General features: G+C 37.8%; 1 protein-coding gene across 4 annotated transcripts in view; it reads right to left on the bottom strand.

Annotated features, from left to right (window-relative positions):
* ZDHHC14 (zinc finger DHHC-type palmitoyltransferase 14) overlaps positions 1 to 17,733 on the bottom strand; it is a 108,670-nt gene that overhangs the window by 48,312 nt on the left and 42,625 nt on the right. For 2 of the 4 annotated variants that reach the window (XM_013178290.3, XM_013178287.3), the window contains exon 2: positions 1,939 to 2,111. In XM_013178290.3, coding sequence (XP_013033744.1) covers positions 1,939 to 2,111 — 173 coding nt within the window. The remainder of the gene's footprint in view (positions 1 to 1,938; positions 2,112 to 17,733) is intronic. The other 2 variants (XM_013178289.3, XM_013178291.3) reach the window with 1 other exon arrangement.

Below are 17,733 nucleotides of genomic sequence, written 5' to 3'. Positions count from 1 at the left end.
AAGCTATACTGGGTCTATAAAAATTGGTGAACTGCACATTGGACTTCACAAACCCGCGGGGGAAACATTTCTTCCCACGAAGTTCAACAAATACAACTGTTACATGGTCATACAAAAGCCTCAAACCTACACAAAGAACACATGGAGCAAATAAAAATAGCTGCTGTACCTAGTATGTTGCAAAAGCATTGGCTTCACTTCATTGAAGTATACAAAATACTGTTTGTTATGCAAACCCCTTTCTATCCTATGACTTAGCAGACTGTTACAGCTGTGCTCAGGACCTTCCAAATCTGATGAAAGAAAATGATCTCGCTGTAGCGACCACCAATAAATTCATCACTCTATTTTGAAATTCTACTTCTTAAAATAATCCATAACAAAGGTAACATGCATCTTTCCAGAAAATAAAATAATTCTTCCTCCTCCAACAGCAATTTTCTGAAACTGAGCCCAACAGAAAAAAACTTTTAGTGACAATGAAACCGTGAGATGCAAACAACCACTAAAGTACGTAAGCTATTAAAAACAAACTTGTTACTCTTCCTTGGTGTTAAAGGCTCAGAAAGGCTTAAAATAATTAATTAAAGTTGTCAGCTTTCTTGTTTTACCTTAACAATATTTCTTTGCCCAACACATTTCTTAAGTGGAATGCACAGCTTCAGGATGCCTACATCATGCCCGCACTCTTATCAGCTGAGTCTGAGGAAACTAATGCCATCCTGATGTGAACATTTGCTGTTTTGACATGAATTCCCCTACCATTCTTCACTTACAAGCATGATTCGGCGTGATTTTGTTGTGTACAAACCACATTTGATTTCTGAGGAAACAAAACCAGAACTTCTGCTACACATGTACAATAAATGAGCTCTACTCCAAATCATGGTATGAGGGTCCAAACCAATGACTTTGCCCTCACACAGTTTCACCAGTGTGTTGTGGAGGACATTTAGTCTAGAGAACAAGACGAAACCTTGTCTGAAGTAAACCTCTCAAATTCATACATTATTGATGTAGAACTGTTTGCAACAACAGCCTTAGTCCACTCTTTTGCTTTTACTGCCTTCAGTTATTTGTCATGGTAGACGAAGTCTAAGATCAGGGACCCCACAGGTAGTACTCCTGTGCTTGCATACACCTGTTACCTGTCTTTTCAATTATATGAGTAAGAGTTCCTCTGAAATGACTTCAGTTCACACAATTTCCAATGGCTACCATTTCAAAGTAGATACAGTAGCCATTAGTAACCTTTAGTAGTCTACTACAAAAATAAGCAAACACACTGCTTTATGAAGCAGCTCTGCAAACTTGCCCTGTGTTTTCTTATCTAGGTAGCATATTCAAACTATTTAGTGTATCTGTAGAAATTCCACAACTAGAATTTAGTTGTCGATTCTCTCGATAAACGAGGTTGATTAAAATCTAGTTCACTGTCCTTTAATTGTGCAGGCTTTACACAGATACTGAAGTACAACCTTCCCAAGATTACATCAACTTACAACACTGTATATTAATACAGAGACTTATCTGACCCTTTCACAATATAAATAACAATGTAATTAAATTCTGTTAAACTCTGAGGGTACATTACTTTAAAAGATGCACAACTTTACAACCTTTGCCGTATCAATTTGCTTGCTAAAACCACTTTTGAAAGTATTCACTTGTGCATTACAGCGAAACTTCTACCATACCCGTTGAAAAGTATTTACAGTAATAACTATCACTCTCCAGGTTTGGTATTTTGTTTACTGCCTTTCTTAGCTAAGAGCTGATTGACCATCTTTCCACAGGAATCACTGCAGTGTCATCAGACATGGCAACTCCAGGACAATTACTGTGGCAAGATAGGAGTAACTCTTCCCAGGAGCAGAGCAGCACGCTACCTTCACACAGCACATACACCCTCGGGAGGAAAGCGAAGAGACAACAGACCTTCATTGTTACCTATTTGTCTCTCTAGATCTGCTGCTTCATCTGGTGTTGCGCGTGGGAGGACACCAGGATCACTGAAACTAGTACGCAGCAGGGTCCCCATCACGAAAAAGAAAAGAATCCCACCAATTGCAGGTATAGCAGGTGTAATCTTCTCTGATAAATACGGACAACTGGAAAAAGAAAAAAGATTAAACAATCAATAACAAATAATGCAACTTGTTCTCAACAACTGTTTACCATCATAAATGCATATTAAGAATTCACTTTCTCACATGGATACATTACCTTCTTTGGAACATTTATGAAAGCTGACATTTCTGTTTCTGTTTGTGACACTTCTGAAATTTCTCATAATCTGTTTAGTACAATATAGGTTGAAACAGCATAGCAACGATCTTCCTAATATGCAATACATGCATTTACATAAGAAAATGTTTTTATTACAGGATATTATGAGCTAATATATTTATTGCAAACTTGCATGAAGTCAATATGGGAGGAGAGGGAGGAGAAGAAGGGACAGGAAGTAGACTGAAAATATTCAGCCATGAAGAGTAAAGCAGATAACATGATGAAACAATACAAACTAAAAATGTAATTAAGACTAGGAAGTGAATTTGTAGTTCACCAAAAAGAAGGTGCTCAAGATCTTAACACCTGTGGCACATTCCTATAATAGCCTTGTTATATATATTAATATTATAACACCAGTGGACAGTGTCCCAAAGCCTACTGATTCTCTTAATCCATTTCTTGCAGCTTAATCAGCTTGTTTACTCATTTGCAAAGTAAGGTAAATGTAATGAGAGTGCACTGCAACACACCTGGAAACAAGTAATCCAGCTGGTCTAGGGCAGCATCCACAGCCCTTTACTAGCACAGGCTCTACAGTTACCAGATTTACAATATAATTACAGGTTTTAGAATTATATAACAGTTTTAGCAATTTTCCTCTGTATTTCACATGTAGTAAAAACAGTAGACAGCAACATCAGAATCTATGCAACACATAAATATAAATATCTCCTTATGGTTGTGCAAAAGGAATGTGGGTATATGAAAACTTAGATATTACACAGTACACCACCAGCTAATCTGAGTCATATAATAAGCACTGTAGGATCATCTCAGAAAATGCACAGAAAGAACATTCTCTTCTTAGCTCCTCTATTAAGCAGAAGGGACAAAACACACAGATTGCTTCATGTATTTCTGATGTCTGCATGAGGAGTCGTAACATAAGCCTAAAAATGACACAAGCCTAACACCAACAAGCTCTAGGCCTTAGGGCTTTGTCTCCAGTTTCCAGGTATCAATCAAGTTTAATTATCATCGTCTTCCCTGTTTCTGTTTGCTGCCTTAAACGATGATTCAGACGTGCCAGCTTCTGCACCGCATGTTATCCTCAGTGGGATGTTAACACTGAGCAAGCGATGACAATGTCAACTTCACTGCCCATCACTGCAGCCGATGGGATGGGGAGGGAAAGGAAGCACTTTTCCTACCAGCTACCACGTACCAAGCATTTATCTTCCTGCACCACCCCGTTAAATGCACTCGGATGCTTCATAGAACAGTGGGTTTAATGGATACAAGTCCAAATACATTACATGGCACATCATACCACCCCTGTGGTGGACCACCCTTTCACCCTACATGAATCAACAAAAGATTAAACACACAATTGTGTATGAAAATTAAGAAGGGGGGCGGGGGGAATTCTTAGACAGGATAGACTGTTGAAATACTTGGAAACACACTTGAAAATGCACGCTTTTCAGAAATCTGTTTCCAAGAGCCAGATCCATGAAACCAGTGCTAGGGGAAGCAGCAGCAAGACAGCTGGTAGATGTAGGCCTTGTTCCCTTACCGTCAGAGAAGCCAGTCGGAACGAACAACCAAAAGGAAGCTTTCACAGCACACAAACACCCTACTGCTCATTTCATTTCTTGCCACAAAGGATCACTGAAATCAAAACTACTGTAAAACGTTCAGACAAGAGTACAAATATGCTGCAAGAATGTATTTTTAAAAGGATTAGAGGGAGCATGTACATTAATGAACGCTAAATATAGCACAGTGCTCTTATTCTTCTACTGCATTATTCATTACACATACCAAAGAAACTGCAACTGTGCTGAAGTTTGTTGACCAAACAAGAGCTGTATGTGTGTGAAAGGCACCCGGGAGGTAATCTTAGGGTAGCATGGTAGGTGCAATACGGTTTAGATACCAGTGCAAAAATAGCAGCATTGTCAACCTACACAGCTTACATCTCAACTGCTCAGTGATACACACAGAGCAGAAACTGAAGGGTCATCAGAATAGTAAAGTGTTTTGTTTTAACAATAACTTCATATGGAATTGGTAGAAAGAACCAATTCCTATACCGAAATACTGTGAAACCTTGCATTGCTGGAAAGTGATGATTTCACTACAGGAAAAAATACATGAATATGTCTGTCTGTGCCTTGCTGAATCACAGTCCATCTGCAATGAGAAAACACTCAAAAAGCCCTGCACGCTCTTCACCATATGCAACTGTAAGGTGATCTGCTTCTCCTAAAGGTGTTTTCAGGGTATAAAACCTTGAAATTTATTAACTTTGGCTTGGAATTGTTTCTGTACTTTATGCCTGTTAAAAAAAGATTGAAGATGCGATCTTTGGCAGTAATAACCAAACAATGCTCTATGAGTTCAGAAATTAATTCAAATCGAAAAAACAGTCTGCACGGAGATTCAGATAGGAAACCCAGACAGGACCATTCAGTCCAGTCCGACCTAAATAGCAACAGGCCCTACAATATTACACGGGCCTGCAGACAATGACGTCCACCTTTTAGAAAGGCCCAATTAATTTTTCCAATTCCTGTCAGTTAAATTCAAAGAAACAGAAAGCGTATACATCATTCACTTTCCGCATTTGACAGCACCCTGTGTAGCCCTTTTTTCTGTGAGTACGAAGACAGATAAGAGATCACAGACAGCTCTGGGAAGAGAAGTTCATATGGACTTTCTGCCCCAGACTTTGGAGGGTGAGGAAAGTACAGCTAAGTATGTTCCCTTTGATTAACTATTTTTTCCTCCTTTTCTTTTTTTTCTTTCCTTTTTTTTTTTTTTCTGGGCTATTAAAAAATAAATCCATTAAAACAACTTCAAATTAAAAATTTGGATTTTAGCTCAAAATTATCAATACATCTGTAGAAATGCACTTGCATTTATAGAATTTGTATTTGCATATTCATATAAACAAATGCATTTGTACTGGTACATTAAGTTCAATGTTATTTTAAGCAATTTATTTAAGCTATTTAAATTCTCTATCATTCTACTTTCAGAATGGCCAAACACTATACACAAAAACCGCATTATTTCTAGTATTTGCTCAAATTCCTTAATTAATTTACTTCAGTTGAGTTTGCATCCCATTAGGGATTACAGCTTTCCTCATATATTATTGAAAATTTCTTTCTGGACAGTATTTTCAGATTACTATTTTTTCCAAGTAAATATTAGCAGATATTTCCTGACAGCAAATTTCAGAACTTCCGAACACTGCCAGTCCCCTGTTGGCAGCACCATCAATGACAAAGCAGCATGGAAACAAACCCTTGTCCCCCACATCAGCACAGCAAGTACAGACAAATCTTTTAACCTCATCTCTTGGTAACCACTAGACATGAACTAACAGCCCCACTTTACATCTTAGACTCAGGAAAACAATTAGCCTTAATCAGTATTTGTAGTGATAGCACAGAACGAGTACTGATAGGGGCCATCCCAGAAAATACATTTTTAGGACATATTCTGTGGCCAGAGATCCCACTACAAATGCTATTGTAGATATGACTTCCTCAGAGAACAATGTTTGGTTTGCACATAGCAACGAGTAATACGTCCTAAAGTTTCAATTTATTAAATAAGGTTTTTAATTAATTAAGGCTTTGTACAGATCATCCCTGGATTTTGCCTGGCTTCTCAGCTCCTTTTTTGAAGCATCATGTGAAAGTTTGCATGAGTGTAGGAGGGAAATAAAATCTGCTGGAAGACTAGTCTGTCACAGCTAGATAAAAATAAAAACACGTTGGCATTTAAGAGATAATTATCAAGTATCATGCCCGTGAACGAAGGATGCAGAAGAACAACAAAAGTAATTCTTTATCACCCAGCAACCCTCTTAACTGCATAAGCATGCTCCCTGTGGCTACCAAGATGAGCAGAAAAATACATGTAGTAACTGTATTGAAGTGTGCGCACACTGGGAATCTTACAATTTTCGAGCTCTTTCACTAGAAAAGGGAAAAACAAAAGAAGCCTGCTTCAGGCCTGTCCTGGAAAGATAAAGGCTTTCCTGAACAGTTCACTGACAGTCATTGTTATTCACTGATGGGGAGATATAATAAATGACAACTCTATCCAGTATAAATAATGGATACTTAGACTCTCTAACTTGGAGAGAGACTCCATAGTTACAAAAAAAAAAAAATTAACAAATATAGCTACTACTCCAGAATAGAAAAAGACAAGGCTTTATACCCCTGAGAAACTTGCTGACCTGAGATCCCTGAGATATTATTATTTGCCAAGTTGGCAGACAAAAAACAATGAAAATACAGATTTTATGCAAAGATGTAGCCATCACAATTATACTAATTTAAAAAATAGAGAGAGATCTATGAGCTTGACTGGTGAGACTAATAATAGGATACTATATGTCAAGCTTTTTACTGACAAAAAACTCTTTGCAGCAGACATTAAAAAAAATGTACTCCAGGAAAACGGTAATATAGTATGTACAGTAGGACCATGTAGCATCAAACAAAGAATTACCAACTGCTCATTTTCCTCCATCATCAATTGAATTTCTGTTTTGGCAGATATTGCCTACTTAATGTAGTGGTAGATATTGATGTGTGGGTGTTGTCCAATGCTAAGAGAAAAAACTGAATTCCGTTCTACGTGTTAAAAGCTAACTTCTAAATGAGACCATGCTGCTTTCCTTAAATTAACACACGGGGTTTGCTTGCCCTCCCACTCTTATTCATGGCTTCTCTCAACTTCTCCTTCCTTTCACCTCCTCTGCATCATTGCTCCAAGTCACTCAGTCCCATGCTTCTGACCTGATGTCAACATAAATCTTTGTCAGGTTCTTTTGTGAGCCAAGTTAGCTTACTAAAATGTAAGAAAACTGTACCATTTTGTTGATGTCTGTCTGACAAATCACACATGCTCTTGGAAAAGTCTCCAGAGCACCGATGTTAGCATAAGGCAGGAGAAACAGAAGTACATACAAAAACTAGGAGACAGAAGCTGGGATGGAGAAAGAAGACCTTAATTTCAGCAGCTTCAGTAAGCTTTTCATTCAGACTGCTGCCTTTTTTGAAATATTCATCTCTTTCAATTTACAGATGGCAACAGAGTGCCTATATAGATAGATCAAAGACAAATCCAGACTCTGGACTAGAACAGCAGAAATGCCTTATAATCTAGCTTTCTAATGACAAGTTACCAGTTCAAAGAAAGCAGCCAAAGATGCACATGCAGACCACAGCACATAGAAAGAGTGGAAGATGTGAGGATGGGCAAAACATGAGGGTACAGCAAGAACCTTGAAGGCTGCCCCCTGACAAAGGATGACAAATGGGACAGCGGGAATTATCAGAGTGAAATAGTTTCACTGCTGTAGGGTTGTATAGGCTTGTCTCTTTTTAATTGGTTTCCACCAGGGTTTGGATCAGGTCCAGTGGTTTTCAGGCAGGACCACAGTGATGAAGCTGGGCTGAAATTAAGCCAGTCAGTCCGTTTGTGGGCTGAGGTCTGGATCAAGGGGCTCCATGGCCGGGCAGTGGCACGGTCATGGTTGAGCCAGAGACTCTGCAACAGCTCAGCAGGGACTAAAGGCCCCAGGCTGAGCTTAAGTAGACCTCCTGAGCCCATAGGGGTAGAAGAGAGACCCCAGGTGATGCTGCTCAGGACCATTATGGCCTGTTGGTGCACTCAGGGCCATGACAAGAACCCAAGAACCCAGCTGTAGAGAAACACTCCGTCTGAGATGGCTGGATGATGTTACACATCACGTTTTGCACCTGTGCTGTGAAGGCTGCATTTGTGCTGACAGACTAGCTAACAGGTGTTGGGAGGTCCATCTTTCTTCTCTCCTCTTTCCCTCTCTGTCCTCCCAGTTTATTCTGTGTAACAAGAACTGCACATTTCTATAGGAAAAATCATGTTTGTATGGACAGTGTTGTTCACGGTCAAGATGGTAAGAAGTAAAATCAAACGCAGACATAAGGGGATTGTCAAAATAATTTACTACAGAAAATACCAAAACAGTCTTAAAATATTAAAGACATAGAACTGCCCCATCTAAAGCAGAGTTAATTTTGTTGTATCTCTGCGCTGTAACTTCTGAAAGTGAGGAAAAACATGAACGTTTTTGTAAATCTAAGATTTATCAAAACATTTCATGGCACCAGTTCTTCAGTCAGTATTTTTTGGGATGCTCATGTTTTCACCCCCAACCCAGAAATTCCAGCATCCTACAACTACCTTTTTGAGAGGACCTTATTTTAAAGTTAAGGTGAAGAAACTCTTCAGAAACATCTGACAAGAAAAAATTACAGTGGGAAACAACTTGCTGTGTGTTAACCAGCTTATGGTTGATTCCTCATAAATATGCTCTTGGCACACAGAAAACAGGATGTAATTTGAGTACAGATTAGTCCAACTAATGTTACACGAAGTGCCTAACAAGATTAGCTAGAGAAGTTCTGCATTAGTTTCCTCCATCTGCCTGATACTGTTATATAGCCTTTAAAATTCCTATTTGAATTTTTGAAAGATTAAGGAAGACACAGACTATATTCAATGGGATTTGAAATGTGCTTAGAAATTTGATTTATTTCATTCTTCTTTGTGTTTTGAACTATTTGGAATATCACAGAATCACAGACTGTTTGAAGTTGGAAGGGACCCCTGGAGGCCATCTGGTCCAGACCCCTGCTCAGAGCAGGCAGGGCCACCTAGAGCAGGTTGCCCATGATCATGTCCAAGCAGCTTTTGAAGATCTCCAAGGAGGGTGACTCCACAACTTCTCTGGGCAATCTATCATACACTTTTTCACTTCCGAATGGTCAATAAAATTCAAAAACTTGCTTGATAAAATAACACAACAAATATCACTCCTCTAATACTTGCATCATTCCAAAGCCAGGAAATTTGGAATCAGCACTCCAAACATGTAAGGACTATGGAAAAAACAACAGCTAACGAAAGAGAGAATGACAGCAGGAAAGGAAGGAATAGAGAGAATTTTATCTCCTGTAAAATCCAAAAAATATTATACCCTAATCATAAATACAGTTTTATTGAATAGTTTCAGACAATAAGCATTTAACCTTGCTTGAATGCTTTACAAGTTATTCTATACTTTAAGATAATGGACATACCTTATTTTTTCTGTATTTGTTATATTGCTTGGGGGCAACTCCACTTAATTTTAATTCTAATTAACAATCATTTTTAAGTGGGCATACATACAGAGTAACAGTAGTTATATGGTGCATACAAGCATCCTAGACTCTACAAGCACTTAGAAATTACTTTAAAAAAAGATCAATATGATGAAATCGTACAGATTACAGAACAGCATGATCTTTAAGCCTAATAAATTAGATACTTTAGAAGTTCTCTCAAAACTAGTGAAAAATAAAGTTAGCTTAATGCTATCCTGAACAGCAAAACCTCAACAATCAGTCTTGAAAGTTCATGTGAAAACCTGACACAGTTTGGTCTTTAATACTGATGTCAAAACACCTGAGCAATTTCCAAAGGTAAAAGACTGACAGGGACCTCCCTCTCCCTTGCTCAAACCAGCAAGTGTTCAATGGAACTGTTGGCCCCACTGATTCCATTTAGAGCATTAACACTGAAAACAGATTTACACTGGCTGAATTTTGATGGAGAAGTTTAGGTGAAACTAAGCAAGCACTGTAGATTACGACATTGTATAAGATAAACCACAAGCTCCCTCTACAAGTAAAGGTCTTAGCAATCTATCGTAGCAGATATGCAACAATCAAAGTAATACCCTTGTGTGATCTCCCAATTTTCATTGCTACATGAATCAACTCTAATGAACCACTGTCAAACTTCAAAGCTGGGACAGAAAATGCATAATGCAAAAAGAGGCTTCTACAAAACAGATGTGGTTACTGAAGCTCCTACAAGGGCAATTAAATTTTATTTTATCTAGAGAAGGAGCTTTGTTTGTACTAAATTTTAAGATACTGACTGCATCAGCTGTTGGACAGAAATTTCAAAGCAAGGTAGTAAGAAAATGGGAAATATCTAACTAACTACATCAAGAGCCTGAGTCTTACCAGCTTCTTTATGGAAAGCCAATGCACATATGACATATCCCTGAAAGACAAACTTAGAAAAAGCAAGTCTTCTAACCACGCAGCAAACAGAGGCTTTCTTTTTTCAATTTCTGCTCACTGACTAATTACTTGAAAAGCTAGAAATGTATTTGTACTTTAATTCTGTTTTTGCATGCTGCAAAAGGTCTGGTTTCCATAGTAAAAGACTACCAATTAATAAATTCTATTAGGTGCACAAGATCTCAATTTGTTTTAAACAGCTCATGTAGAACACTTGTTTTTCCTGTTATGCTTCATATCACTTCCTTATTATTTCTTATTATTTCCTGTTATGTGATTTTCTAATTAAACCATCAGTTTAATCCTAAGTACTTATGAACACAAATGAAAACTGGGCCAAAACAAAGGCCAAAACGTCTTGTATGATAACCACAAGTTCCTGAACAACAAACTTTCAGGTGATTTTCCACTGGATTCTCTGGATATCAAAACCTATGCAAGTAAATTGCTCCCAGACAGTGGGCACTGAACTTTCAACAAGTAACATTTTGTGTTCGCCCTGCTAAATGACCAAATGTAAAGCCTAACTCTTGCTAAAATGCAAAGGCCTGCCAGTGCAATCCCTACCCAGGGCCACACTCTGCTGTCACTTCCCTTGTATGGGGAGTGAACTGGCCAGCAATGGGTATTCTGGACAGAGGAATTGCTCTCAGTCCCTTCCCCTTCCTAAAAAACCCACATTTGTTTCCTGCTATTTTTCAACGTCACAGCACAATGAAATGAGTGCCAGTCATCCAGGAAGGATGGATGAGTTGAATTGCCATTTTCAGAGGCATTCATCCACTACCTGAGTGAGCTTAGCTATAAAACGAAATCCTAGATACAGTCATAAGGGCCTAAGGATACCATATCCAGTGATCTATAAGGATTTTATTTTCTTACTCTCTTGTTTTTCCCCCTGCACTTCTGCATAATTGCCAGTCTTTTGCATAAAACACACAAAATAAAGTTTTAATACTTTTCCCCTGTATTTTAGATTAAAGATAACTATTCAATTGAATGCACTAAAACAGAAGCCTTTGCATTTCATTGAAAAACATAGCTAAGCTTCAGACACAGCACTTCCTGGGGCTCCTTTACTTATCAAAAAATAAAAGAAAGAGAGAGAACTGAAGATCCTGCCCACACTACATATCAGAAGTGTACAACACATTGTTATAAATAAAGCAACTAGGAGCATAAGACAAGAAGCACAACAACAAAAAAAAAAAGATTTTAAACCTCATGTTTCCCAAAAGAAGCAGGGTTAAGTAGCAACAATTCAGTGAACTGGTCATCCTTCCGACAGTCTTAGGCATGTCTGCATTAACCTCACAGGCTTGGGTTTCACTAAGTGCTGACAGAGTTTTACCTGAAATGGCATCCTCTTTTTCTGCACTGCATCACCAGGACTCTCAGCACTGCCTCACAGCATCACCACAACTCTCTTATCCCAGCCTAAGCACTCACTTGACAAGCAGACCGGCATCCTACAGGCTACTTCAGATTTAAAAAACAAAACCCAAAACCTAATTGGCACGCATCATGCCAAAGCAGTGCCAGCTCTCTATATCTAAATCCATATCTAAAATGAGTCAGTTTAAAAATAAATAAATTGCAAGACCAGTTTGAGGCAAATCTTTTCTTTCATGGAAAAAATAATGCACCCAAAGCTTCACCTACACATAAAGCTCTACCACTACAAATATTTTGGTTAGCAAGATGTAATTTAAGCAACTAGTAATAGCCTTTTATTATTTTGCATTACAACTGAGGTTTGTATGCAAGTCACACGAGTCCAAGCATTAAAACTTTAAGAAATACTATACCCTGCAAGATTGCTTCTAAATCACCAGAGTTAACAATATCATAGCATTTCATTACCTCCAGGGATGTGAGGAGAAAAGGAATATTGCTCTAAGTACAGAAATATTTTTATCTGATTTTTTTTCATTTTTTTTTAAAGGATGAGATAAAATGCTCTGTAGAGACTTTTATGTTAAATATTCAGTTACAAAACCTAAATAAGCATGTTCACATTTAAAATCAGTAGCTTTAGCACATCATGCTTTTCTCTGTAGTTCCAAAAATACACCAAGAACAGGCCCTTTCTTCTTGACAAAGACCACTGACCGAAATTTTTCATTACATATTCCCTTCCTGGACACTTGTATAATTCACCAAATGTTACTTCTACCATAAAAAAAATCTGATTTATATAACTCATTTAAATAAGGGAAACATTTTCTAGCGTATTTTCTCTTTAGCCAACTAAATCAAGAAATAAATAAAATGGAAAAATACACTTACAGTTATAACAGGTGTTATTTTAAAATTATAAACAGAATGAAAATTATTCATACTAATGTTAAAAGTTAAGAGTATCACAGAAGATTCAGTAACAAGCTCAACAGGAAAAAAAAACAACACATTTAAGAGAATGACATTCATTCATTAGGAACTACAGGTACCTTACAGCTAGCTGGTGCACAGTAACTAAATATTTTGACTGCCAATGCATATAACGAGACCTGAATGGAAGACGGACAATAAAGAAATGCCCAGCTTTTACACTGTTTCTCAAAAACATTACATTTAATTTAAATACTTCACCAAGGGTGCATTTTATTTCCTATGGAATTTTTGCTTTCTAGTATTTCATTAAAATTTTCCTAATTGAGTTGTTATTGCAATTTTGTTCAGTAGTTACCACCAAACCTAAATTTTAATGTAAACTGAACCACAGCATCACAGGTAGCAGAGAATAACAAACTGCCACCCCTCCTCAGAGGTGTAATTTACTTCTTCAATTTAATGTCTGCTTATTTTTGTCAGACTGCCAAAAAAGGTGTCACAAGAAGGTGAAGCAAGCAATGAAGGTCTTTATTATATCCATTGTAACTGTAAATTTCAACCTTTTTCTTTCGGTGTTTTAATTACGTAACCTGTTACTGCCTATACAACACAACCCCAAGGCCCGCTGAAAGACAATTTCTTCAGCCACTATTTATACTGAAATGTTAGTAGATGATTTTGCAAGTGGAATAATGTGATCGCTATCCCTAAGGCTAGCCAGCCTTGAAAAACCAGAGCAAAGCTCAGTTACTTCATTGTTCCCAGAACACTCTCCAGGGAATTGCGACACAAGACTTGCTCCCTGGCTCGCCGTTGTCCAGCGCGCTCCGCTGTCCGCCCAGCTTCAGATGCTGCTGCGTAAACAGTTTCTCCCAGACACACTCAACCATGCAGACACCTCTGCAGCTCTTGGGCTGCACTTCGGCACATTCATAACGACGGGAAAGCAGTTTGATAGAAACGGAGATCTTCTGACTACATAAAACCGAGTCTTCCAAGTGCTGGCCTCACGAGCCCCATCTTCTGCCCATGGTTTGTCTTTAGCCAGGTTTGCCTTCCTTTCTCCAGCCTCTCCCAAGCTCACAGCAACAGACCCTACACAGGACGAAGTTGCACTGTTTGGTAATTTTCTGCAGTTGTTTTCTTCTAGCCTGTGCTCTGATTAAGTCTATTCTCCATGGAAATGTTTGCCTTTGGGGTCTGCAAAACTAAATACTACATTCAAAGAGATGACCTACCTCTAAGAATAAGAAGTGTGCTGGTTATTTCAACAAAAAATATTAATAATCATTAATAACTAATGATCAATAATGAATCAAACATAATTGATACTAAAATTACTATTTTGTCAATTTAATTTGTTTAATGCAACTTGAGATAGTTGGCCTGAATGAAATGGCAACGCCCTGCGTGTTCTTCCTCCTTCCACCCTGTGCCCTCCCAAACATGACTCAAAGTTCAGGTGAGGTCTGGAGCTGCCCCTTGTTTTTCAATAGCTTTCCTGGGTAAAGGTACAACGTAATGGGGATTTGGAGCATATTCTGTCTGCACGTTCAGAAAGGAGAGACCTTGGTGCATCATGCTCCTGGTTATAGGGAATATCAGTATAAGAAGGAAAGCTTCACGCAGACAAAAGCTGACAGCATGTATACACTCCTCAAAGAAGAATATATTAGATTTCACACCTGACAAGATTCTTGGAGTCTGTATGTCAAATACTATGAAAGTCAGGGTGGTTTTTTTTTGTTTGTTTTGTTTTTAAGGAACACTTGGAACTCTAAAAAAAATATTTAAATCTTAGGACAACTTCATATTTACTTCCAAATATTACTACAATTTAGGAAACTTTTGTTTTTATTGTTTTCATTTATAAGAATCTGCATAGTAGTTATTCACGGTTTTGAAAGCAAAATCCATACAAAAAATCTTACTTGAGGTCACCAATGCAAAAGCAAAACAATTTTGTAAAAACACAGTGTATGTAAAGTGCAAAAATGACAGTATTTTAGTGTGTATAAGCATCATGCAAATGCTCACAATGAGCATGTGATAAAGCAAATTGTATGAAAGACACATACAACAGGGCAGCAGCAGAAGTGATTTCTGTTTCTAAATAAAAAGACCAGGAGCACAACACACTATTTATTCTCAAGTATAGAAAACCCTTTTTCCTCCCAAAGCACAGGTAAATATCCTGCTTTGCAACTGAAGTATAGCATTCGTCCAATACTCACTCTGCTTTGTCTGCAGAGGAAAATAAAAGAACAGAAATAGAAGAACAAGGACGAATGGACTGTCATGCAAGCAACCTTAAATCAAAACACAGCTGTAAATCTAATTTTAGGCCTATTGAACTTGACATTACAAGCTTAAATAATATTATGTGCACTTATTCCTCCAAGAGCAATTATTCTGCCCTCTTATACTTGAAAACAAAACTTCCTTTTTCACATCGATTAAACAATAATGTTACCTACTGTCTCATTATCCTGAAAAGTATCAAACCCTCAAAGCATTCACAGGTATGAAGCACACAAAATAATTCATCGTATCACTGAACACATTCACAAATCAAAACCCAGAAGCAACGCCAGGAAACTGGACTACTCATTTGATGAGCTGAGTACTGAACTTGTGCTTGTTTTTTTTTTTTTTTTTAAAACTCTTCTTAAAGTAATAAAACAAATTATTCTCACTATTGGACCACTTCCATGCTTTTCTCTTATTTGACACTGTCAAGTACATTTCCTTTCTCTCTATAGAAAGAAAGCTTCTTACTAGCAGACAGAAGCTTCTAACAAGATTTTGCTGAAAGGATGAAAAAATGACTGAAGACTACACAGCTTACAGACAGCAGACATGATCCTAAACCACACACTATAATCTAGAGAGAAATTCACATTTCAAATGTATGCTAATTAAAATTCTAAACATTGCATTTTGCCCTGGATTGCAAAACAACATCGCTATCATCTATGTCCCAAATACATACTAACCATCTATTAACTTGTTTAAAACATGCAGAAAACGGGAGATGGAGGGGGGATTGAAGTAAATATGCAAGAGCAGAGTGCAGTTTTCTATTCAGAAAAGCTAGAAATCTCAAGAGTGCCGAAGGCCAAGCTGTTGGTATAACTGCATCCATTCCCAACAAAAAAAATAATGTAGCCGTCTCAGAACTAAAATTAAACGATCACAGAATGGTTTGTGTTCATAGCCATTAATTCATGTGAGGCCCGTTATTGGTGTCCAGATCCAGACAAACACCAAGATAAGACCTCTGTGCAACTTTTTTTTCAATCTGTTAGAACAGTGAATAGCCATTAAAATGAAATAAATATTCCGTATCTGCTAAGCTTGAGTTCCAGGCTTGTGTTTTGGGCTCATGTACTGCACAGACGGGTACAATGAGCTCACTGTGAACATCCCCAGGTCAGCACAAATCTCGCTCTTTGCAGTCAACACACTATGTTGTTTCTCCACAGCAGTAATAATTATTCACAACATCTTTATTTGGATCAGTAACCTACAAAATGTAAACACTTATTCTGCAAGCCTGTTCTAAACCGGGATATGGTCCCAGTTTCAAAAAGCACCATCTAGGTACATGATTACTACTGACTGCAACGGGACCTAGATGCCAACACAAGTCTAATCTTTGAGGGAGTTTCATTAATCCATCCTCTATGAATCCCCTTCTCTTCCTTTTCTGGCAACACATGTACACACATGATCATATTAATTGGAATAAAATTGTGTCCACAACTGGATGTTCCAAAACTTAGCACCTAGCTAGATATTAAGACCAACAAAATGGAATGCCCTCTGAGACGGAGCTCCGTAAACTGAATGACCTGCGTTCCTGCTGTGCATAAAGAATGATCACCACAAAATTTTCATGGTAATTACAGCTACATTAAAAACTGCAATGAAACCATAAATGAAACAATCCTTAAAATAGAAGAGTCAAAAATGACCAAAAAATTGTTTTTATTTTTTTTTTTTTTTAAGAAAGCTGAAGAACAGCAAATACTTTTATATAGATTCTTTTATTGGTTTAAATGCTACTTCTTCACCAAAACACTCTCTCTAAAGCAAAGGACTTGTGCTCTTTCTTTCATTTTTCCTTATCGTTCTGGAAAAGCTGGGCACATTGCTCTTGTTAAACACTTCCCACCTACCACTGAAGATAAAAGAAGTTAAACCTTAAAACTATAATAAAATAAAATTCATAATTCTGAAGGATTATTTCTATTTCACTTAAGACTAAAGTAAAAAATAAAAATAAAAATCTCCATTCTAAGCAAAGCCAACAAGCGTAACTGAAGCGTAAACCGAGGCTCTGGAAGCATGGCTGGCCAAAGGTGATCTGCTGCAGTCAAACTGGTACAAGAAAAAGCCTAGATTAGGGAAGCAAATTTTAAAAACTATTGAAAATGTATGGCTTAAACACTAGTTGTTGGTACACTTCCTGTGAATGTCCTGCATTGCAATCATCTCTATTTTGTATACGACATACTACTCATGCTAAAATTAGCTAAGACTATATATTCTTTCAAAAAAACAAAGCAGCATTCCTTGTTTTTTGATCTATTCTGCGCTCAGATGCTTGTAGCTTAGCCAACCCTCTACAGCTGCCTCGACACCATGCCAGTGAGTCCACTTCCTCAGCCTTTCTGTGCTTAGGAAAGAATCTCCGGAGACCCCAAGAGTATTGCGCAAACAATGCCACGTCCTCTAACAGTTCCTAAATGCAACATCCATCTTTGCTTCTTTTGTCTCTCTTGAAGGGCGGAGAAGGTAGGCTTTGGACTTCGTTTTTGGTTGATGAAATATTTTGTTTTCTCTCAAAAGGGTGACGGATTAACCTAAGAGAAGCCCATTCAAGAGAAGTCAGCAGCAGTTCGGCGGATAGGACAGGACCAGGAGTCAAAAGTTCTCTTCCTGGATCAGCCAGGAATCTGTTGTGTGACCTTGAGCAAAGCCAACTCACCTAATATCCCTTTGGTTTTCTGGA

Source organism: Anser cygnoides, chromosome 3, assembly GCF_040182565.1.
Source record: "Anser cygnoides isolate HZ-2024a breed goose chromosome 3, Taihu_goose_T2T_genome, whole genome shotgun sequence".
NCBI classification, from domain to species: Eukaryota; Metazoa; Chordata; class Aves; order Anseriformes; family Anatidae; genus Anser; species Anser cygnoides.
The sequence above is the reverse complement of the archived record's forward strand: the minus strand, read 5'-3'. Positions and strand labels throughout refer to the sequence as shown.